This window comes from Equus quagga, chromosome 7 (genome assembly GCF_021613505.1).
Source record: "Equus quagga isolate Etosha38 chromosome 7, UCLA_HA_Equagga_1.0, whole genome shotgun sequence".
In the NCBI taxonomy this organism is placed as follows: domain Eukaryota; kingdom Metazoa; phylum Chordata; class Mammalia; order Perissodactyla; family Equidae; genus Equus; species Equus quagga.
Genome location: NC_060273.1, coordinates 3,715,270 through 3,739,920, shown reverse-complemented (window position 1 = coordinate 3,739,920; position 24,651 = coordinate 3,715,270). Strand labels below are relative to the sequence as shown.

General features: G+C 54.0%; 1 protein-coding gene across 2 annotated transcripts in view; it reads left to right on the top strand.

The window, feature by feature from the left end:
* The first annotated feature begins 1,036 nt into the window (after positions 1–1,036).
* SRL (sarcalumenin) overlaps positions 1,037–24,651 on the top strand; it is a 39,958-nt gene continuing 16,343 nt past the window's right edge. The window contains exon 1 of one of the 2 annotated variants that reach the window (XM_046668331.1): positions 1,037–1,245. In XM_046668331.1, coding sequence (XP_046524287.1) covers positions 1,185–1,245 — 61 coding nt within the window. In that variant the 5' untranslated portion in view covers positions 1,037–1,184. The remainder of the gene's footprint in view (positions 1,246–24,651) is intronic. The other variant, XM_046668332.1, reaches the window with a different exon arrangement.

Below are 24,651 nucleotides of genomic sequence, written 5' to 3'. Positions count from 1 at the left end.
CAACATGAGTGAACCTCAAAATAATTAGGCTGAGTGAAAGAAGCCAGATAAAAAAGAGCACATACGGGCTGATTCCATTTATATCAAAATCTAGACAATGCAAACGCTGTGTAGTGACAGAAAGCAGATCAGCGGTTGCCTGGAAAGGGGTAGGAGGGAGGGACTCCAAACGGACATGAGGAGAATTTGGGCATGAGGAATCTGCTCATCATTTTGATTGTGGTTACATACATATGTCACAATGTATCAAATTGTACACTTTGATGTGCGTGGTTTGCTAATGTCGATTATACTCAATAAAACTGGTTTAAATGGAAAGCCCGAAGAAGATGCCTAACTGACTTAGTTCCTTTCCTCCAAGGCCAACTGCTACCCCCATGGTGACACCCTCCCCCCCGCGGGACAAGCCAGTGTCTGCTCTCCCTCAGCTTCGTCGTACTGGCTCTCAGGGGCTGTCACGTGCCCTTAGGAAAATTGCGTCAAATAGCACATTGCAGAGGGGACAGGAGGTTCTGGAACCCCTGTGCCACTGGAAATGGATCTCTGTCCCTCCACCCTCTGACTTACATCACAGCATCACGTGTCCCCAGCTCCCCTTTTTCCCTGTCAGCATTCTTTCTCTTCCAGAGGCCCGGGAAGGTTAAGCTCCTAGCCATCGACCTCAAAGGTCAGATGTCAGTTTTCCTTAACTAACCATTAAGCCCTTACCCTCCTGACCTTCGGGCAGGGGCTAAAACGCTTGTCAGTGGCTCTCAAATAGGATCTCTCCCGCTTTGCCCTCCAGCTCCTTTATTCAGGAAACTGAAGCATGTCAAAGTCATTGACCTGCCCGAGACTTTTGATCAAGTTAACGCAAAGAATGGGAAGACTCAGGTTCCTGACTTCTAGACCGAACCCTAGGGCCACCCCACTTTTCCTCCGCTACCCCCTGCCTGTGACCCATGTCACATGACCCCAGGGTGGCCAGGGGAGAGAATCCAGCCAGTGCCCTGCCTTCCGGGGCCTGGCGGCTGGCACCGCACACAGCAGCACAGCAAGCCTCGGTGCAGCCTCGAGGGTTTGCATCTCTTCCCCATCATGTCTGCCCAGTTGCCCTAGTGACTGTGTGACCCTTCTCCCCCGCCCTGCTGCCACCGGCCCTATAAATAGAGGCAAGGAGCAGCTGGGCTCTCTTGGCAGTCACCATGAGGGCGCTGGTCCTGCTCTGCTGCTTTGTGGCGTCGCTCCTGCTCCCAGGACAAGCACGTATGACCCCCACCCCTGCTGGCCAGCCGGACTGCAACTTCCATGCGCCCCCAAGGTTTTATGTTTACTGGGGGTGGGGGCGAGGCGGCTAGGGTGGTAGATGGAGGATGAGGCCTCTGTGATTCCTGGGTCCCATGGCAAACCTTTACTGCCGGCTGGTCTCACGGTCTCTCCATTCTCGTCTCCCTGGGGCCCAGGAGAGGGAACTGGGAACAGAGAGAAGCAGAGTGCAGCTACGGGGCTCTCAGGGAGGCCAGAGGAAGTGGAAGCAGTGAACGGAGAGGTGCAGGCGGGCGTGAGGCCTGAGCAGGGGGCTGGAGGGGAGGTGTGGCCTTAGGTGCTGAGGAAGAGGACCCCAGAAGTCAAGACTGGAGGAGCCTCCTGGATGGACAAAATAACTGGATCTTGGAGCTGGAGGGGCCCCTGGAGGTCGTTGAGTTGACCCTCCAACCTGGAGGAGATGGGGCAGGAGCCTGCCTGGCTTGGCATCATGGAGGACAGGGGGACACAGTGGGCAGGGTTGGGGGTCGTTTGGGGAACAGAATAGAGTGAGGGTCAGTTCGGGATGGCATTGGAGATGCATTTGAGGACTGGGCTGGAAACAGAATTGGACGCAGAGTTCAGGAGAGAAACGGGCCCATTCTGGAGTAGCATGTGGCGAGGCTGGGGGCTTCGTTAGAAGGGGGCTGGGACCTGCGTGCCATGGTTTTCCTTTGACATCTCAGCACTTCGTGTGGCAGAGGCGGTGGCTTGGGTTACAGCGTGGGGGTTATTTATAGGCATGGAGGGGATACCAGAGCATTTTGCCACCTCTCTGTTCCAGAGACTCCTGGGGCTGGGTTCCCCTTGGCAATGCTTGGGGGGTGCTCTGGGGACCCCCAGGAATCCAAGCCCCCCGCTTTGTCTTTTCATGACTTGGCAGTATTCATCTGCACAGGGGACCATGGGGGCCAGAGCCCCAGTCTGTTGGATCTTTGAGGTTTGGTATTTTGAGGTCCCAGCCCCAGCATGGAGAGCAGATGGCGGGCAGGAGCAGAAGCCGTTCCCTCAAGAGGGTGGGAGATCAAGGTGGGGGGCTCTGGCCTCCATGTGCTGCTGGGCCCTGCCCTTGTCTGCCCTTGAGTTAATTTGGGCTCTGCGGGGCTGCAGTGGCTGGAGTGGCAAGGATTCCAAGCGGCTGTCAGGTGGCTAAGTATGGAAACAGCCACGTAATTGGATCCTGAGCCCCAAGCCACTGCCACCCTCTCCCTTTGCAGCCCCTCCCCTGTTCTGCCCAGCCCCAGCTGCCACCTCCCTCACTTCCACACAGCATGCCCAGGAACTTTTAGCCTTTTAGGGACATCCTTTATCTTTCCTCCTAGCAAGGGAACCGGACCTCTGGAATGTTCCACAGGCCTCGCTGGGGGATCTTGCTGTGGGGAAAGGAGGCAGGCAGGCACCTTGTGCAAAGATCCTCTCTTTGCAAGCTCTTTCCTTCCTGGTCTCTGCGGTGCGCCCCTGGCCTGACTTCCAGGGAGGGTTGTCCGCCAGTGTGCAGAGTTCCCTCCTTTTCTCACCCTGCTCACTGCCTGGGCTCTTATCCTGGGGTGGTTTATCAAGACTCCAGTTGTAGATTGTATACCCAGAAAGATGGCTTCTTCCTGCACCCACTGGCAGATTTAACCATAAAGCTGGCTTTCCCCTACCCCCATAAGGACACTCCTTCCTGCTGGTTGACTTTCCCCTAGAATTGTGCCACCTGGTGAACGCCACCTGGTCCAAAGGCAGCAGCTTTGCTCCTGAACTTCCTGCCCCACTGCTGGATCCTCATTTCCATCCCGATTGCTTGCCCCTCGCTGTGTGGCAGGCAGGCAGGCATTCTCCTTAACCCCTGCCCCGTTCCTACTTCCTGGAGGTGCAGGGGGCCCCTATAGAGCTGCTCTTCCTTCTTTTGTCTGCCCTCTGGACTGAGGTGATGGGCTCCACAGCCTCCCCTTTCGTCCCCTAGTGAGGGACCAAGTGCTCCTCCTGATGCCAGGACACAGATGGAGCCGCCAGGCCCCAGTCACCAGACACCTCCACCCCCCCGGCCCGCTGCCCCCAGTCCCTTGTAACCACCAGGGTCTTCCTGTTTGTCTTGGAGACCTGGCTTGTGACAGGCCTGCTCAGGGTCAGGGAAAGCAGCTTTGAGATGGTTTCCTCAGTCTCTTCATGGTCCAGGTGAGGGAGTGAAAGCCAGAAGAAGGAAGAGAAGTGTTCAAGGTCAGACAGTGAGTTAGTAACAGGCATGCCCAGCCCAGGGGGAGTCTCACCCCACCTGGGAGTTCCTGTGCATCCCTGGCCGCTGGCTGACAGGCCTCCCTGGATCCTGGAGCGCCCCGCTGCCTGTCTGGGCATGTGAGGCAGCGGTGGAGGGGCCACTGTGGGTAGCCGCTGCAGGAAGCAGGGCAAGAATGATGCTTTGATCCTTTGCGTCCTCGGAGAGTGGGGGGGGGGGGGGGGGCCAGAAGGCATTTCTTTGGGTTTAAGCCATTGGTGTTTGTTAGGCTGAATTTGAGACATCTTTGCTTCTTGTTTTCCACTTGATGCAACCCTGGGGAAAGACAGGGTTCCGAGTCTGTTCATCTTTCCTCCTCCAGCCCTGCCCTGGTTTGCAGACTTGCAAGTCTGCTCTGGCCCCAACCCCGCTGACCCAATGGCGAGAGGTTGGCACGCCAGGGCTTACCCGCCCACCCTTCCCTGAGAGACGAGGGTGAATGGTGACCACCCTTCGCGACCCCCTCCTCACCCACCCCAGGCTGGTGTTCACGATTCCTCAACAGGGCAGCCCAGCTGCTGGGGTTCCCCATGGGGAGGGCTGCTGAGAGAAGGTCGTGAGCTCAGGGATCTTGGGGAGAGAGCAGACCCCGGAAGCCTTTCCAGCCCCCTGCAAGAGCTGTCTCAGCTCATTCCTGACCCCTAGCTCAGCGCAGCTGGACGAGCCCGTGGGGAGCAGCTAGTCCACAATTCTCACGTCGAGTGTGAAGTGCAAGTGTGGGATTTGCTAATGGATGCATCCTCCCGGGTGTGGCCAGGGTCTGGGTGCTGTGCCTCCTGGTCTGGAACAAGGGTCGTGGCTTGGGGAGTGGGAAAGGGTGGGAAGCTGCTGCTGTGGGAAGCTGGGCTTGCCTCTCTCCTGGGCCCCTTCCCTACCCCAAATCCAAATCCAGACCTACTCACTGCACAACCTTACATGTCCGTATCTCTTGAGTGTGCAAAGCCCTTTCGTTCAAACACCTTGCCACATTTCATCATTCATTAATTCATCCCAGATTTATTTTGTACCTGCTATCTTTTTTTTTTGGAGGAAGATTAGCCCTGAGCTAACTACTGCCAGTCCTCCTCTTTTTGCTGAGGAAGCCTGGCTCTGAGCTAACATCCGTGCCCACCTTCCTCTAGTTTATACGTGGGAAGCCTACCACAGCATGGCTGCCAAGCAGTGCCATGTCCGCACCCGGGATCCGAACCAGCGAACCCCGGGCCACCGAGAAGCGGAACGTGCGAACTTAACCGCTGCGCCACCAGGCTGGCCCCTGTACCTGCTATCTTTTAAGTCTGGTACTGGAGGAATTCAGATGGGCATCTTGTCCCTGACGTGCTTATAGTCCAGGAGGGGAGAGAGGGCATCTTTCACCTTGAGGCTGTACATGTGCAAATAAGATGCACATGTCCTGGGGAGGTACAGGCAAAGAGAGGTGGGATGGAGGGAAGTGGGAGATGATTTTTAACTGAGTGGATCAGGAAATCTTTTACAGATGAGGGAACATTTGACCTGGACCTTGAAGACAGTGGGATTCAGACTTGAAAAGATGGAAGGGAGAGAGTTCTGTGTAAAGGAACAGGATAAGTAGATTCATGGTGTCAGGGAAGATGGGAACACGAGTCGTGAAAGGACCTGCTATTCTGCCTGGGATTAGGGTGGGCAGAGTGCAGTGGGGGTCGTAGGCATTCTGTCTGGAAGGCTCGGTTGGGGCTGAGGTGTGAAGGGCTGAGGATGAGGACTTTGCTGTCTAGGCAGAGGGTAACCACTGAGGGCTTTGGAAAAATCCACCTGGCAGTTGTTTGTAGGGAGGAGTAGAATGAGGGGAGGCTGATTAGACAACCATGTCAGAAATGCTGGTAAGAGGGTGTGAACTCAGGTGACTGAGTGTGGATGGAGAGGGGGCAGACCCAGCAGAGAGCTGGGTAGAATCTACTGGACTACCAACGCGGCAAGCCAGGGCGGGGAAGAAGCGCTCGTGGGTTTACTGTAGGTCATCGGAGACATGATCTTGCCAGAAAAGGAAACCAGGAACGTAAAAGAACAGATTAAAAAGTTCGATTTGGGTCATCATGAATTTCAGGTACCGGTGGGACATCTGGGTGGAGATTTTAGTTAGAAAGGTGGGGTTGGCATTTAGGAGGAAAGTCAGGTCTAGGGATCCAGATATGAGATTCCTTTGGGGAAAGATGAGGGTGAGGGTGTGAGATTGCAAGGGAGCGGTAGATTTGGGGAGTGGGAAGAAGAGGAGGATAAGTGGGTTTCAGCAAGATGGGAAGACATCCAGGAAGAGACAGTGACCTGGAAGCCCAGGGACGGGAGGCATTCTAGATGGGGTGGTCAACAGGATTAAACACTGCAGAGAGGCTGAGGGGGATGAGGCGTGGGTCTGACACCCACGAGGTCACTGACAGATCGAGGGGCTTGCGCGTGTTTTGTGAGGAGGCGGACAGCGAGACTTTTAACATTGAATTTGGAGGGAGAAAGGACCTCAAGAGTAAGGGTCGGGGGGTACAGAGGCAGAGAATTTTCTTTCTAATGTTGGAGAAGACTAAGTGTTTATGGGCCAATGGAGAGGGTCCTGATGGAGAGGGACAGATTGACAAACGCAAGGGGAGAGGAGGTGAGCGAGACATCAGATGCTTGAGGAGGGTAGACAAGGTCTGAGGTGGGTCTTAGGGGACACATGCCATGGCATTGCAGAGACCTCAGAGGGACACTGCACATTCAAGGTAAACTCAGTGGCCCCAGTGCAAGCCAGATTGCTAATCTAGGAAGTGTGGCTCCTGGGCGTCTACACGTCTACACTGGGGATCGCTCTGGAGGGCTGCAGAGGGGAAGGAACCAGGGCGATCTTCTCAAGAAGCCGGGAAGGTGGGAAGGGAGGCCGGTTGCCCCGAGTTGTATGGTAGCGAACAGCAGGGCCAAGTCCGGAGCCTGGTCTCCAGGGCTGGAGAAAGACTGGACAGAGCCTGGAAGAGATGAGGCCAGGAGATGAAGTCAGTGAATCAGCATGTTAGTCACAGCCAGTGTGAGTGTCTCGCTGTTGGTGAGCCGGCCCCCTCAACCCGATGCTGTAGAGAAGAGGGCAAAATCTGACCCCATGCTCCTCCGTCCGAGGTGTTCATTCAGACAGGAAAAGTGCTTGTTTGGACTCCTGCAGGATTGGTGACTTCAGTGGACGTTGGCGCAGAGGTACGTGGCCCAAGTTTCCCAGATACTGACCTCGGTTCTCGTTTTCCCTTGTGGAACAGAGACAGGCCCAGGCTCAGGTTCCCTCTGGGGTGTTTTCCTGGCTGTGAGCCCTCAGGCCCCACACCCCGGCCCCGTGGCCCATTGGTGGGGCTCATTTTGGGATGAGGAGGCTGAGAGAGAGGAGCGAGTTGATGGGCTGGCTTGTGTTCTCTCACGATCTGCTCTGGGAGTCCAGGCCCCTCAGAGACCCCTCACCTGCCTTCTCAGGGGCCTTCCAGGACTTGGAGCTAGAAATCTGTCTTCAGATTCCCACATCCACCCCATGGGGCTCTTTTCTCCCTCTTGGTGGCTTCCTTCCCTCCCCCTACACTGGCCCTGCTCTGTCCCCCCTACTGAGACACACGATCAGCAAAGGCTCTGAAACTCATTCCAAAAAGGGCCAATGGCTCAACACTTGGACTGTCACTTTCTCAAATCACTTTTTGTTTTAAAGGAGTCAGAATATTTTAGCTCAAGGAATGCATCTCTAATGTGGAATTTCCCATTGCTTTTGTGGGCAGGGTCTTATCCAAAGTCCCTAAATCACAGCATTGAGGCAGTAAATAATCCACTGGTTCTGAGCACAGAGGGGTTGACCTAGAGAGTGAGGCTTCCCCCCCTGGTCCTGAAGAAGGGAGGGAGGGAGTGAGTGAGTGAATGAATGAATGAACTGGAGCCATGGTGGGCATGGCTGTAGGACTGCCGAGCTGGGCTTGCCTAGTGCTCTGGAGGCCCCGTCCTCTCTGTTCACCCCCGGCCCTGGAGTCCTTAGCAGGAGGTGAGGGGGCTTGCATAATTCAGCAAATGCAAGGGGTCAGATTTAGCTGAGTTTCTGGAGACATCCATTTCCTGGTCTATGTCGCCTGTGCTGTCGTCTTTCTCTGGGGTCAGAGAAGTCCTGTTCCGTTTACTTTTAGCCTCATCCCTCTCCAGCCCTGAAGGTGGTTTTGCTCACAGTCAAGGTCCCAGGGCCCTATCCACCCCAGGGACATGCCTGCTGCAGGTCACTTCCTCGTCCTCCCTCACAGAGGGCTCCGGAGCAGCCTTTCCTGAGCTGCCCAGTCTCAGGGTGGGGGACTTGTGTGGCAGAACTGGCTTCTGCCAGAGCGAAGAGAGGGCTGCCCCGTGGTGCCCTGCTGCTGGGAGTGCCCAGGGGCCCAGTTCTGAAGAAGACCATGAAACCATGGTGCCAGTGGGCAGGTCCTGCCTGGCGCCGTCCCAGGAGCCTGTCTTTCCTGGGATCATGTTATCAGGACCCGGGAAAGCATAGTCACCATTGCTTCATCCAGCTCCAAATCCTGGGGCCCAGAAGGATTACAGGTGGGATGTGGGCCCATCTGAGTTGGCTCCCCAGGCTCATTGCAAAGGTGTTAAGAGATGAAAAGAGGCTTTCTCCTTTGACCCTTGGGTGGACCCCCTACGAGGGTGCTTGTCCTTCACAACCTTGAGACCTGTGAGCCTCTAATCCCCTGTCAGCTCAGAATGAGTACGGGCCTTGTGGCCAGTTCTAGGGAGAAGGAGGGCTCAGCAGAGTCCCAAAGAGATGGGAGATGCAGCCGTCCCTGGGGAGCCCACCTTGGGTCAGGAAACTGGGATGGACTCATGGTTAGGGGTGAGGGGCAGGATGTGAATAGCAAGAAGCATGAGGGTGAACACAAATTCTGACACTGCAGGACCTTGGAGAGGGAAGAGGGGCTGGTTAATCTCACAAGGTGTGAGCTCGACAGGAGACATGAGGAAGGTGAGGCAGATGTGTGCCGCCCTCTGAAGGGCCCAGCTCTCCAGCCTGAGGCCAGGCTGTGCCCCTTGCGAGGTCCTGGCCGGCCATACTGTGCAGGCGGGACTGGGCTATGTCTCTGCCCCTGGAGCTGACCTTCTATTTGGGGAGATGACACACACTGAAAAAAAATGTAGCTGACAGCCCCAGCAGCTCTGGTTGGGGATGAGAGGAGGGCTGGAAGACGGGCCTCATGGACGGGCAGGGTTCCAGCCAGACTGGGAGTAAGGGGACGACCACTGGGCTGTCAGCCCCAAGTGACCACTGTGCATTGTTTAATTTGCTCACCGCTGCGTCACCAATGCTCAGCATAGCGCTTGACTCATTGAAGGCACTCAAAGTCTGATGAATGAATAGATGATCCGTGCAGGTGGAGGTGGAAGAGCATCTGAAGACAGTGATCAAAGCCAGGAGCAGGAAGCTCAGAGCATTGCACTGGCAGGGACAGGATGAGACTGGCTCTGGCTAGAATGTGGGGCGCCTGTTCAGGGGAGATCAGACCACCCTGATGGGTTGGGACCGATTGCAAAGGGCCTTGAATGCCGAGGCAAGTGGCTCTTTCCCTAAGCCCTCAGCTACTCTAGCCTGTTCCCCTTCTGGATAGCCCCTCCCCCTTTTCCTCCTTCTCAGATATTTTTGGATCCTTCTAGAGCAGGGACTGCATTCTGAGCTCAAACAGGTGCAGGCAAAGTCTGGCCTGGAGTTCTAGGCCTGTAGGAAGTGGGTTGTGTTGGGAGCTCAGCCTGGAACCAGGCCAGGGGAGAACCCTGGGGTTTGGGAGCCCCCTCCCTCCCTTCCCTACTGAGTCACTGCCAGAACTGTGGCCCCTGGTTCTCCTCCAATTGGCCATTGGGTTAGGACCTCGGCCAGCCCAGTTGTCTCCCATAGAATTTTCCCTAGATGGCAATAGGTAAAGAGTCGATGTAACTGTTGTCTGGAAAATTACATTTCTGATGTGCATGGCATTTCCACAGCTGCCTTCCCTGCACACCTGCACCCCCCAGACAAGCTTCTAGCCCCTTCGTGGGCTGCTCCACTTTCCGTGCATTCCCTCCTCCCTTTATTCTAAGTGTCAGGTAGTGGAAGATCACCTATCTCCCTAGCTTATCCCAGGAGGTCACGACACCAGGAATGTCCCTGGGACCTGGGAAGGGGTCTTGAAATTAGGGAGAGTCACAGCACTCGCCGTGGCTTGGGACAGCCCACCCTGGGCTCATGCTCCCGGCGGAATGAACTTGGGTACAAGCTCTGACAGTAATACAAGTCCGGTGGCGAGTCCACCTCTCTCTCTTGCCTCGGTTTCCTTTCTGAATCGGTAGTTAGGCCAGCAGCCTCCCCACCAAGACCCTCTCACCTGAGGCTGCCCATGTGAGGAGGAGCGCAGTCCACCTGCGCACCAGGACTCGAGGACACAGCAAGTGCTGGCTTTGTCATTCGCCACCAAGCCCCTTACCAGTTTTGCACCTGTTTGTTGGCCCGTTAAAAGGGATAATAATACTTTGCCCTGTTTACAGCATGGGGTTGTTATGTGACTAAAATAAGAAAATGGCTATCGGATGCTTAAAATGTTTTTGATATCAGATACTTTTTAGGTTAAAGGACTATGACAATAATTATAGGTTATCACTGCTGTCACTGTGCCTGCGGCTTGACATCTGCCACCGGTTTCCTCAAATATCATGAAACACGAACAACTGGGGGCCCATCAGCATATCTTCTCCTTCTCAGGACGGTTAATATCCTTGGGATTTTCTGTCCTCAAAGAGCTTGCAAACCAGGAGGGGAGTCAGTCCCGGCTCATGATATGAGTAGGACTCCATAAAAGGCAGATGTAATCAGGGTCTAAAAATAAGCAGCCGAGGTGCAGAGGAAGGGAGAGCAGCGTTGGGGTGGGGACGGGGCCTCGGCTGAGGAAGGTGTGACCAGCTTAGTCAGGAAGAGTTCTGGGGCCACGCTCAGGTGTGGGTTCCCGGGGCTGCTGTCACAAATGACCACCCCTGGGTGGCTGAAGACAGCAGAATGGATTCTCTCACAGAGCTTGATTCTGGAGGCCGGAACTCTGAAATAAGGTGTCAGCTCTGCCTTCCAGCTTCTCAGAGACCCCGGCAATCCTTGGCGTTCCTTGGCTTGCAGACGCATCTCTCCGATCTCTGCCTCTGTCCTCATGTGCCTTTCTCCCTGTGTGTCTATGTCTCCTCCTCTTATAAGGACACTAATCTTTGGATTTAAGGCCCACCCTAATCCAGTATGACCTCATCTTAACTAGTTACATCTGCACAGACCCTGTTTCCAAGCAATATCAACTTCTGAGGTTCTGGGTGGACGTGAATTTTGGGGGACACTCTTCGCCCCCCATGGTTCCTTCGCCTTGGACCCCGACTTTTGAGCAGTTGCTGGTTCTGAGCGTCTAGTTCTGGTCTCTTTCCTAGGTGGCAGTCATCTCCTGGGCACCAATGTCACCCGTTTGCTCAGTCCTCTTTCTGGCCCCACAGCCCACGCGATTGCCCCAGTGGCTAATTTGGAGCTTTGCTGACACACCCAGGGCAAGTGTGCTGAATGAATCGAGGGACAGCTGGTCGGGGGCAGGGAATTCCGGGAGCACCTGCCCAGCCTAGTGGTGGTGGTGGGGAGGACAGTGGGCAGAGTTTTCCAGTCCCTGGTGGGTGTGCTCAGGTGCAGAGCGAGTTGGAGTTGGCAGGTGCTGAGGGCAGGGGGCCTGGTTCCCGGCTGGTGGTGTGATGGAGAAAGTAGTGGGCTGAGAACCCAGAAACTAGGGCCTGGCGTGCCGTGGGACCTTAGGCTCAGTTCTCCCACCTAAGTGCCCACGTCCAGCCCTCACAGTCTCCTGCCCTGGGCACAGCGGGAGAGTGAGCAGGACCTGGAGGCCCCCTCCTAACCCCCTGCAGAAGCCACTTGGAAAAAGAACTTCAGGGTGAATCCTCTGCCAACGTTGACAAGAGGTTCGCGTCTTGGCATCTCTGCCTTTCCTCGCTCTCCTGGCCAGCAGGAGGGGCACGCAACTGGAAGGGTGGGTATCTAGGCCTCTTAATGGCAGAATGAGGGGTCCCCAGCCTGGAGTCTGGTGTGTCGGGGCAGTTCTGGAAGCTGGTGGCTCTGGCTCTGTTGCCTTCTCCATGGTTTGTCCTGGTTCTGGAGGAAAGCAGGGGTGGGAGACAGGTCTTCAGGGGTTCTAGCCTTTCCAGAAATGCTCACCAGTGAATCCAGTCTGCACCCCTTAACCTTGCGTTGCGAGCTCTCCTCTGTCTGGCTTGTCCCACACTCCTGATCATGTCCTCTGATCCTGCACACACTTGATTTGGCTCCTGCAACGTCTGACCCCAAATGCCTCCCACCTCCTCAGGAGCTCCCACGATAAGCCCCTGGGGTCGACATCCCCAGTCAGGGCTGAGACTCTGCTGCCAAGAGGCAAGTTCTCCCTTCCTGCCTGCCAACCTCCCTCTTCAATTAGATTCTATGTCTTTAAGGGGAGGGTCTTAAATTCAGGAATCCAGTTCATGGTTATCACAGCAACCTTCTGAGCTGGTGAGGCAGCCACTCTTAAAACAGTATGATTACAAAAAAATAGGCTTGGGCAAGTTAAGTGACTCAGCCTGTGGGTACTTCTCTGGTTATGAATCCTGGTCCTAAATCTCCTCTCTTCTGGAACTCTCAGCCACTGAGTTGAGGGAAGGCCTTACCTTTTGCCACCATAATCCATCCATCCGTCATCCATCCACCCATTCATCCATCCACCCATCCGTCCATCTACCCATTGTCCATCCACCCATCCATCCATCATCCATCATCCATCCATTGATCCATCCATCCATCGATCCATCCATCCATCGATCCATCCATCCATCATCCATCCACCCATCCATCATCCATCCATCCATCCATCCACCATCCGTCCATCCATCCATCCACCATCCGTCCATCCATCCATTCACCATCCATCCATCCATCCATCCATCATCCATCCACCCATCCATCCATCATCCATCATCCATCCATCGATCCATCCAACCATCGATCCATCCATCCATCATCCATCCACCCATCCATCATCCATCCATCCATCCATCCACCATCCGTCCATCCATCCATCCACCATCCGTCCATCCATCCATTCACCATCCATCCATCCATCCATCCATCCATCATCCATCCACCCATCCATCATCCATCCATCCATCCGTCCATTCATCCATTGCCTATTCTAGGTGCTGAGATACAAAATCTCTGACAGACAAGAAACTAGATAAGTAAGTTATACAGTTTATCAGATGTTTATAGGTGCAATAGAGAAAGAGACTAGGGAAGGGCGAGGGGAAGGCTGGTTGGGAAACAGGTGACCAGGGAAGGCCTTGGAGAGAAGGTGATAAGGAGCCAAGACTTAGGGCAGGAAAGGAGAGAGCAGGTGGTTATGTGAGGAGAACATTCCCACAGAAAGCACAGCAAGCTCAGTGAGGCAGGAGAGCAAAGCCCGTGTGGAGATGGGGTAAAAAGGGAGGCCTGGCTTGAAGGGTGTCAGCCCCCAGGCCACCATGGGATGTGGCCTCTCATCTACTGAGATGGGAGCCAGCGAGGGTGTGTGCAGGGGGAGAGCGTGCTTGGAGAACAGACTGGGCATGGGGCTCAGGGAGGGGCTGTTCCACACTCCAGGTGGGAGGTGACAGCTCCTGGGCCAGGGAGCTGAGGGAGTTGGGGAAGAAAGGCTTAGACTGCAGATAGATTTTGATGGTAGACAACAGGTTTAACTAAGGTTTTAGAGAAAGAAAAGAATTGAAGGCACTTCATCTTTTTTTTTCCTGGGGAATATTTGCCCCGAGCTAACATCTGTTGCCAGTCTTCCTCTTGTTTTACGTGAGCCACTGTCAAAGCACACCCACTGACAGACAAGTGGTGTGGTTCCATGCCTGGGAACCGAACCCAGGCCACTGAAGTGAAGTGCACTAAATTTTAACCACTAGGCCATCGGGGCAGGCCCTATATATATATTTTTAACCAGCTTTATTGAGATATAATTCACCTACTGTACAATTTGCCCATTTAAAGTGTACAATTCAATAGTTTTTTTTTTTAAAGATTGGCACCTGAGCTAACAACTGTTGCCAATCTTTTTTTTTTTTCTCCCCACATCCCCTCAGTACATAGTTGTATATACTTTTTTTAGTTGTGGGTCCTTCTACTTGTGGCATGTGGGATGCTGCCTCAACGTGGCCTGATGAGTGAGGCCATGTCCGCACCCAGGATCTGAGTCGGCGAAACCCTGGGCCACTGAAGCGGAGTGTGGGAACTTACCCAGTCGGCCATGGGGCCGGCCCCACAATTCAATAGTTTTTGCTGTATAGTAGTTCCCCGTTATCCACAGTTTTGCTTTCCACTGTTTCAGTTATCCGAGGGCAACCGTGGTCCGAAAATATTAGATGGAAGATTCCAGAGATAAATAATTCATAAGTTTTAGATTGTGCCTCTCTCTGAGTAGCGTGATGAACTCTTGCGCCATCCTGGTCCATCCTTCCTGAGACATGAATCACCCCTTTGTCCAGTGTCTCCTTAGTGGACACGCTACCACCCGTTAGTCACTTAAGGGCCGTTCAGGGTCATCAGATCGACTATCAGTGTCTCAGCACTTACGGTCAAGTCCCCCTTATTGTACTTGATAACAGCCCAAACTGCAGAGCTAGTGATGCTGGCAATTCGGGTATGCCAGAGAGAGCCACAAGGTGCTCCCTTTGAGTGAAAAGGTGAAAGTTCCCGACTTAATAAGGAAAGAAGCAAAATCATATGCTGAGATTGCTAAGAGCTAAAGTAACTTTCACTAGAGTGTATTATTATCATTGTCCTACTTTATTATTAGATATTGTTGTTAATCTCTTACCGAGCCTAATTTATAAATTAAACTTCATCATAGGTATGTATATATAGGAGAAAACATAGTGTATGTGGGGTTCGGTACTATCCGTGGTGACAGGCATCCACTGGGCGTCTTGGAACACATCCCCCATGGATAAAAGGGGAGACTACTGTATTCACAGATATGTGTAACTATCAGCACAGTCCGTTTTAGAACATTTTTCATCACATCAAAAGAAAGCCGGAGGCCCACCTGCTGGTGCAGCAGTTAAGTGCGCACATTCCACTTCAGTGGCCCCAGGCTTGCTAGTTTGGATCCTGGGTGTGTACATGGAACCGCTTGGCACACCATGCTGTGGTAGGCATCCCACACATAAAGTAGAGGAAGATGGGCACGGATGTTAGCTCAGGGCCAGTCTTCCTCAGCAAAAAGAGGAGGATGGGCAGCAGATGTTAGCTCAGGGCTAATCTTCCTCAGAAAAAAAAGAAAGCTGGTACCCATCAGCAGTCACTCCCCATTCCCACCTCCCATCCTAATCTGCTTTCTGTCTCTGTGGATTTCCCTATTCTGGACTTTCATATAACGGAATCATACAATGTGTGGTCTTTGGTGTCTGGCTTCTTTCACTGAGCATCATGTCTTCAAGATTCATCCATGTGGTAGCATGTGTCAGTGCTCCATTCCTTTTTATGGTTGAGTAATATTCCGTTGTGTGGATAGACCATGTTTTGCTTATTTGTTCATCTATTGGTGGACATTTGGGCTGTTTCCACCTTTGGCTATTGTGGATAATGCTGCTGTGAACATCAGTGTAAATGTTTCTATGTGGACATATGTTTTGGGGAGATTTTGTCTTTTCTTTTAAGATTTTTATTTTTCCTTTTTGTGCCCAAAGCCCCCGGTACATAGTTGTATATTTTAGCTATGGGTCCTTCTAGTTGTGGCATGTAGGACACCACCTCAGCGTGGCTTGATGAATGGTGCCATGTCTGCGACATTGGATCCAAACCGGTGAAACCCTGGGCTGCCAAAGCGGAACGTGCAAACTTAACCACTCAGCCACGGGGCTGGCCCCAGATTTTGTCTTAACATTAGAAATACTTGTTGCTGGCCCTGTGGCCGAGTGGTTAAGTTCACGCGCTCCGCTTCAGTGGCCCAGGGTTTCGTGGGTTTGGATCTTGGACGCAGACATGGCACCGCTCATCAAGCCACGCTGAGGTGGCGTCCCACATAGCAGAGGCAGAGGGACCTACACACAACCAGAATATACAACTATGTACTGGGGGGGCTTTGGGGAGAAGAAGAAAAAAGAAAAAGAGGGAAGATTGGCAACAAGTGTTAGCTCAAGTGCCAATCTTTAAAAAAAGTTTGGGAAGAAATACCTTATACTTTTCGAGTACTAGCCAGCTTTCAGAATTCCATTGCATATCTTTTGAGCCTCCTGCTACCTGGCACACAGTAGGTGCTCCATCCATAGCAGTGGAATGAGGGCACAACCAACCTGGAGGTGGGCCGGGCGGGTATTTTTCTTTTCCATTTTATTACTGATGAAACAGACAGAGAACAGTTTAAATACTTGCTCAAGGTCCCCCTGCTGATTAGGGGAGCAAACTCAGGCTCCTGACTCTCTCCTCTCCCTCCCCCAGAGTCACAGGATCCCCAGTGCTGCTCCTCGAACGGGGCAGCTCTGCCTGACAACCAGGGTCCATCCCCTGAGTGGGTTCTGTGAGGGCCTCCCACCACCAGCTGCTCCTGCCTCTCTGTGCTCTCCTCCTGGGAATCTGCCCTGACAGGGAAGCAAGGCCAGCTAGACTCCAGACCCATGGTGTCCTAGAGCTGAGGGGCATCAGCCCCTGTGGCCTTGGAGATGGACCATAGTCTGGGACAGGGTGCCAGGGGCAGACCTGGTACAGCCTCCTATGGGCAGGTTTTGCCCTTTGCAACCAGTAGCTTCCTGGGAAGATGGGTATAGGTTGACTCCCATGGTCAAGACCCAAGGGTAGTGATTCTCAGATACTCATGTGAGTAGGAATCACCTCGGTGCTTGTTAAAGAGGCAACCTTGAGGCCCCCTGCCCTCCCTGAGTGTGATTCAGGGGGTCTGAGGAGTGGGCCCAGGAATGGAACTTTTAGCTAAGCTCCTCCGTGATCCTTTAGCAAATGGCCTTGAGCTGCACCTTGAGCAGGGCTGACCCAGGGAGGAGGCTCGTTCCTGTCAGGTGCTCTCAGGGCGTCCAGCAGATGTTTCCTGGGCAGGGATGTCTGCCAGGCCCCATGCTGGACACCTGCGACCCCACTGGGAACAAGCCGTGGGTGCTGGCCTCAGGGAGCTTATCATCCACGGGGACACAGGTTAAAAAAAAGCCTGTCGTGTAGGGTGACAGGTGCTGTGGGAATGAGGAGAGAACACTTCAGTATTGAGGGGTCAGGCCTCAAGCTGAGATGTGAAGTGTGAGCGGACAGCAGCCAGGGCCGGCGGTGGGGGAGGAGAGGGGCAATGGGGTTGACCCTCAAGGAGATTGATTGGAAATCCACGAGGACTGAAAATGGTTTCTTGAAGAATTTGGCGTGTGAGTCTTGATGCTCAATGCTTCTCAGGCCCTCTGGGAACGGGAGGAGGTACTGGGCCTGCTTCTTGCCCCGGAGGAGATGACAGCCTGGAAGGGAAGCTGGAACAGACACCCCCTTCCCTGTCATAGTTACACAGGCGGGGGGCTGGGTCACTTGGCTCAGGGTCGATGGTGTGGACACTGAGTCAGTTGAGGTCAGCAAGGGGACCCACGTGGCCTGGCGTGGTGAGGACCGGAAGGTGTCATGGAGGCAGTGGGTCATGGGCTGGTGAGAGGAACAGGTGAGGCAGGGTCTGTGGAGAAGTGAGAGGGTGTCCAGGCAGGCAGTTGGGAGGGGTGGGAATTGGGAGACAGATTATGGGTTGGATTCTATCTCCCCAAAAGATATATTGAGGTGCTAACTCCCAGGACCTCAGAATGTGACCTCACTCGGCAACAGGGTGGTTGCAGACATAGTTAATCTGACTGGTGTCCTTGGAAGGAAAGGAGGAGAGGCACAGGATAGAGGCAGAGGGAGAGGCCGTGTGCGATGGAGGCGGAGACTGGAGAGGCGCAGCCACAGCCAAGGATTGCCGGGAGCCACCAGAACCTGGAAGAGGCAGGAAGGAGCCCCCCAGAGGCTTCGGAGGGAACACTGCCCTGCCGACCCCTTGATTTTGGCCCTCTGGACTCCAGAACTGTGAGAGAACCCATTCTATTGCTTTGAGCCCCCAGGCGTGGTGCTTTGTTACATCAGCCACAGGAAACAAACACAAGCCCAACTCAGGCTGTGTGCAGGATCTGGGGCCCTTGTCCAGCTCGGGGTGGGACCCTTTGAGCAGGCAGCCTGCTGGAGCTCCTCAGATGCGGCCTGGTGGAGGCCGCTGAGGCCCTCGGCACTGACCAGGGAGGGTCACCCTGGGGACAGCGAGTGCGGAATGTACACTTGCTCTGGCCCCACCCTCCGCCCTGCCCTTGGCTCTGACCTTGCCTTCTCCAGGGGAGCCCCGTGAGAACTAAGGAGTAGATGGCAGGAGGTAATAGCCTAAGGCTCCCAGGTGGCAACAGCATCTGGTTTCAGTATTTGAAGAGACGCGACGGAGAGTCCAGCCCCTTGGTGACACTAAATCCACCTGAGAAGGAAGCTGCTCTGGGCTTTAATTCCCTGTAATGATTCCTCCCTAGGGGTGGGGATGTCCAGAGAGGGAGCCCGAGGGAGGGCTTAGAGGCCTGGCCTGTAGGAAGGACAGAGCCACCACTCACCTGGAAAAGCGTGGCTCATGTGTCTGAGGTTCAGGGGTCTGGGCCACTTGGGGATATAAACCAGGAGCAAGTCTGCTCCCAGGGAAGACATGAGATTTCTAGAACATTCCATCTTAGAGTGCCCTGGGTGTTCTAGACGTCTTTGCCTGTGGCGTTCCAAGCTGTGGAGTGATAATGGAAGGTGATGGATGGGTTTGCTCGAAGGCCTTGGGAGTTCGTGCAGTTCACGGGGCAGCAGATGGGAATGCAATCTTCTCTCCTTTCTCTCATGACCCAGACTCTGGACGGCACTTCTGGTCCAGTCTTGTGGCCTCTGCCATCCTGAACTCAGATAGCTAAGAGCTGACCTCACGCAGCTCTTGTGGAACCAACTGTCCTTTGTCTCGTGGCAATGGGGACAGCGAGCCCCTCCCTGCATTCTCCTCCTGGTGACACCAGAGAACGGCAGATTAAGGGCAAGTGCAGGGCTGGGCCGGGTGCTGGTGACCTCTGGGAGCTTAACCCTCACCCCAGTCCTTCCCCAAATCTCCACACAGAGCTGTGTGGAGACCCAGCCTGGCGTCAGAGCCCTTGGCTTGCAGTCATTGGGAGGCCATATTTTGTAGGGAACAGCTAGGGGGATGGATGGGTGGTCCCAGGAAGGCTTAGTCTCAGGGAGTAGGCAAGACATGGCCATGAAAGGGTTAAGAAAGGTCAGAGAGGGCTGGCCCGGTGGTGTAGTGGTTAAGTTCATATGCTCTGCTTCGGTGGCCTTGAGGTTCATGGGTTCAGATCCTGGGCGTGGACCTACACACCATTCATCAAGCCATGCTGTGGCGGCATTCCACATACAAAATAGAGGAAGATTGGCATGTTAGCTCAGCAACAAGCTTCCTCACCAAAAAAAGAAAGAAATGTCAGAGAGGAGAGGAAGTCAGGTCTGTTTCAGGCTGAACCCTGAGTGAAAGACCAGGGCAAGGGGTCAGAGACCTTGTGTTCATGCCCAGCTTTGCCCCCAGCTCACTAGGTGACTCCAGCAATTTCTCTTCCTTCTCTGGGCCTCAGACTCCTCCTTTCTGAAGTGAAAGAGTTGGGCTAGTTAGTTTCTAAGTTTCCTTCCAGTTCTACAAGTCTCTACCGGAAAAATACCCACGAGGCCAAGTAAGAAGATGAGATTCGGGGGTCCTGAACAGAAGGAGCAGAAGTGCCCTGTTGCAAATTTGCTAAAGCCCTTTGGGAGAGAAAGTGGAAAGATCTGGCGTCTTGGCATCTAGAAGCAGTTTTTCTGGAAGGATCTATGGGCTGGGGCACACAGGGTGCAGTATTTGTGTCTAATTGCTTCCCCAGCTTCTGCCCTTGGCTTGACCTTCCTGCGTACTCTCCTCTAAGCAGACCTGGGATGGGCGGCTTCTCTGGGCTTCTTGGCAGGTGGGGGTGAGAGCTGCTAAGGACCCCTCAGTGCTGAGCAGGTGTGTGGGGAGGCTTGGCACCACCAACGGGAGCAAGGCTGCTGGCAGTGAAGGAGGCGCAGGGCCCCTGTGGTCACGCAGGCCCGTGTGGCAGGCCCTCCAAACCAGGAAACCTCAGCTCTGATTTCAGAAAAGCAGGACGAGCAGAGCGCCCTCAAGTGGGAGCTACAGCCACTCTCGCTGTCTCTGGCAGTCAAAGCCACGTTCTCAAGGCCTGAGGCGTGTCTGAGGGGTTTATTGTTGCTCCCTGTACTGGCTTACAAGGACGAGGCTGGCCTGGAGAATGGCCTCTCTGATTGGGTTGCCATTTCTGAGAACCGTGAAGGGCCCTCAGGGGCTCTGCCCCCAGACAGGGCCTGTCACTCATTCTCAGACAGACATGCCCTGACGAGTAGGTCTGTTTAGATGTCCCCTGAGTGTGAGTTTCGTTGGGAGCGAAGTGCAGAGTCACCTCACTTCAATGGGGATGGGAGGAGTCTGGGATGGTGGAGGGGAGAGGGGAAGCCACACATGGCCTCGGAAGTGACCCTGGAAGTTTCTGGGTGAGTCAGGCCTGACTGGAAGTGGGAGTCAGTGACAGCAGGAATTACTCGGGGCTCGGCAGGACCAGGCCTGGGCCCCAGGAGTGTTGATAGCTACGGCCCATTCCTGTCCCAGGCCAGCTGGAACCTCCTGGAGAGAGCAAGGCTACCCGTAAGGTGTCCGTGACTCCTTGAATGAGCTGCTTCTGGCAGGCAGATGGGAAGAAGGAGCCCCGGGCAGAAGGAGCTCTCTTGGCTCGCTGACTGACCCCCCAGAAACAGAGGGTCGGAAGAAGTGGAGGGAAGGTGGGCCAGCTCTGCTCCTGTCCCAAACTGGTTCTGCTTTTGCCCACTCGGGGAACTTGAGATTTGGCCTGGCATCTTTGCTCTTCTAGGAAGTTATTGTTGTTATACCTGACATTTGTAGAATGCTTTTAAACATCATCTGATGTTTAAAATATTCTGAAGGGGTTGGCAAAGCAGGTATTATCTGCATTATATGGATGAGTGGAGCTGGGTGCAGGGGAGTGAGGAGTGTTCCCCGGTCACCTTGCAGGTTAGGAAGACACTAAGGAGCAGAGCCCAGCTCTTCTGACTTCCAGCCGCATCCAGAGACACCAGCTGGCTCTGGGTCATGTGGCAAAGGAAAGGCCTGGGATGTGGTCCTGACCCAAGCTGGGGAAGGTGTCACATCCATTTCCTGAGCTCGGGAATCGAGCAGACTTCCTCCCTCCCATGATGGCTCTGACCTGAACCCAAGATGGCCATCAAATGGGGCCTTAGGAAGCCACACTCCTTTGGCTCCCTGTGGGTCTCTGCCTGGCTGGTGCCCAAAATTAAACCATCAGCCCTCCAGAGGTCATCCTCCAGATCCCAGGGAGATTCTGTTTCTCTGGGTGGGGAGGTGGGATGGGGGGAGGCAGCCACCTGCCTCGGTCTGTCTCGGAGTCCAGCCTGCACCTCTCCCTCCCTTCTTCCCTCTGCGGCCCCGCTCGCCCCTCTGAATGGAGGAAGTATTGCCTGGGACTTCTGCTTGGAGGACTTCTGCTCGCTTCAGGCCGCGCTGGTCTCTGGGAAGACAGGGTGCTCCGCGCAGTATCCCTTTAATAACCGAGTCACGTGGAGGGGTTAGGGCTTAATGTTTTGCTTCTTCCAAAGATATTTGCCTTTCGAAAGTGAGGGCTCAGCCATACTCACGAATCCTCCAGCATCAGTGACAAGCATGTGTATACAAGATGGTTGCAGCATTGTGGGCAATTTCTCCCTGTACCTCCCAAACCAAGAATCCCCAGGAATTAGGGGTGGGGAGGGGGTGGAGTTGTTCTGCCAATTCTCTGGACTTTATGGGTTAGAAACCACTGTCTTGAAGTCTTAAACAATCATTTTTAAGGGGAGGAAGAAGAGGGTAGACTGAGAAGTCACTGTCTTTCTGAGGCTGACTCATTCCCTCTCATTTTGGGGTGGGGGTGTGGCCTGGTGTGGGGAAAGCTCATGAGACTCAGAGTTGGTGGAGAGCTGGGTTCTAAAACCAGCTCACAGCTGACTATCCTAACTAGCCCCGTGGCCTTGGGACAATCACTTATTGGAGTTTTAAGATCCTGATTAGTGAAATCAAACCAGTTGGACCCCCAATCTCGTAAGTTTCTCTGATTGGCGCCTTTGTCATTGTGTCCTGTCCCCTGGGTGAATCATTTGGGGGCTAGAGCCCAGCCAGGGACAAGCTGTCCTGGGCGGATTAGCCTTGACTTTGGAGCATGGCCAGGAGGCCAAAGAACCTTCCGAGAATGGCTGCCTCCTTCACTACACTGTGGTCCCGTTGTCTGGGGGGAAGACATGGAGGCCAACAGAGTGGTGAGAGAGGGTCTCAGGGTCCTGGGAGGGTATGGGCACTTCCCTTCCAAGGTCCTTTTTGGCGTTGGCATCTGCAAAGCTTTCTGAAGGCTCACCCAAGAAAAGAAAGGACAAGGGGCCCTGAGTGGTGAACATTACTCTGTAAACAAGGTCAAGAAGAGATGAAACACCAGAAGAGGCCACTGATCCGCTCTGGCCAGTCCAGGAGTGCTGGGAGACAAGATCTAGAACACGGAAGGGGTCAGTCTGCCGCTCCGGCTCTGTGAACGCTGTTTCTGAAGTGCCCTCAGCTGCACTTAGGCACGGCTGATGAGATATCCAAGAGTTTGGGTGGAGGACAACCTGGGAAAGACGTGGGGCTCCCTGGATGCCAAGACTGCTGTTCCTGACTCCCAGATACAGAGGTGTCCAGGGGTAGGACTGGAAAGTGATTGTCCCCTGGGACTTTGTTGCTGATGACTCATCTGTATAATTGTGTTTGAGTAATGGTCGAAGGTATTTTCCTTGTGTGTGACTTTGAACTCCATGGTTTCAGTTCACATGGATGAGAAGTCATATGGAAGAATAACTTTGGCAGATCCTTAGAAATACACACTAAGGAGACTTGGATAGGTGAATTGAGTTTATATTCTATTCCATGAAGACACTGAATAAATTCGGCACCTAGAGGTGAGCTCGAAACAGGTCAACCAAAGAAAAGATCTCGGCTTCTGACCTCTCTTCTCCCATCTCCAGTTTCCACTTCCAGACAGAACCCCCGACACTTGGTTCTGAGGGCGACTCAGAGCAGTGCTTCTCAACTGCTGATGTCCATTAGAATCAGCTGTGAAACACCCAGGTTCCCGCTGACCCAACCTGGAGCCTGGGCATCTGTGCTTGGCAAGCTGTGCGGGTCATGGACACCACCCCCACGTGGGCCAGGAGCACTGAGTTCTAGCCCGTGCTTGGAACGGCTTGTTGAGCAAACAGCTTGACTTTCCTGTGTCTACTTCCTTATTTCAAGAGAGGTTAGTAATCCTTGCTCTCCCTGCCTCAGACGGCTGCCAGGAGGATGAAAGAGGAAGATGAAACTACTTTGGGAAGCATGAAGTTCTGTATGGAGGTGAGGCAGCATCTAGCTCAGTGCCTGGAATAAGCCGATCAGCAAAGTGAAAAGATGCTGTAAAGGGGCTCCTTGGGCTGCTGGAGGAAATGATCAAGAGGAGGTGAGAGGACTTTTGAGGGGAGAGGTGGAGGAGGCAGGAGCAGTGGTTGTCAGCCCCCTCAGGCAGTGGGTCAGACAGACCCAAGGAGAGCTGCTGGGCAGGAAGTACAAAGTGGGTGGTGAGCCCCTGCTCCCTCATCTTCTCTCATGCCTAGTCTCTTCCGCGGAACCCTAGCGCTTCGTGGGACATGGTTTGCCAACTACGTGGGAGCAGAAAGAACTCTGACGGAGGGCCATGAACATGGGCCCTGTCCCAACCCTACCCCTGACCTTGGGCAAAGCTCCCTGGCCAGAGCTTCCTCCTCTGCAGTTGGACTTACCCAGGCCCTTGGCAGCTCCACAGTCCTCTGACTTCATGCAAAAGTGCTTTGGAATGAGTTAGGAGCCGGGAAAAAAAGTCAGGTGTTTGGTAGTGTGGCAAGAGGAACTGAGCCTGGGGCTCCTGCTGAGGCTGTGGGCGGGGGGAACAGCCGAAGAACTGACCCCCAAAGAAATGCTTATTGTAGAGGGGGTGTCGGGAGAGAAAGAAGAATCAGTTTAAGCTGTGTTCTGTCCTGGGTGTGAGTAGGGCTGGGGCCCCAGCCTGTCGGTCACACGGACCTTTCCACGATCTCCAGGGCTGAGCTGGGGGCTTGCTATTCACGTACCTTGACGTAAGCACCCAAGCCTGTCCGGAGCCAGGGTGGCTGCCTTGGCAGCAGCACATACGGTACGGTACTGCATGTCCTAGGATAGGCCAAGACTCATCTTATCAGGTACAGCCCCTCAACCCAGAGTATCCTGGTCCTCTGAGCCTTCTCCTGCCTCCTCCTCCAGGGGCCACTCGGGGGCTCCAGCAAGATGCTAGGGAGGTCACTGGGTTTGACTTCACAGAATTGAACTGAGTTTAATCAGAAGGTCTCGAAGCTTCTGACTGCCTCAGGGAGAAGAGATGGGGTCCAATGGCACAGCTGCTTCCTGGACTTGAGCTCTGGGGGCCCAAAGGCACAGCTTGTTTCAGTGGGGGACTTTCTGTCAGAGAAATTATTTTTAGCCCGTGAAGGAAGCTCATAGAGCATGAAGTCGTCACCCTCAGTCTTTTTCACTCCAAACTGCTTAGCAGAAGGTCAGGGGCAGCTTGGCACTAAGTTGTAAAAACCGCAGAAGAGTATGAATGTAAATGTGTATGTGTGCACGCAAGCACCTGACTTCCTATCCAGAGCCCAGGAGTGGAAATAAACAACAGGGTGAAGGTCATAGGAAACCTCCAAAGTCTGGGGAACTCATCTCCCTTGGGACTGTGTAGCCCTCTCATCCCCAGTGGGGACAGAAGGTGTTTTGAAAATATCAGTACTGCCACAGATGGTCAGACTCAGAGTCTGTTTGACCCCATATCATCACCACCACCATCACCGTCACCATCACCATCACCATCATCACCGT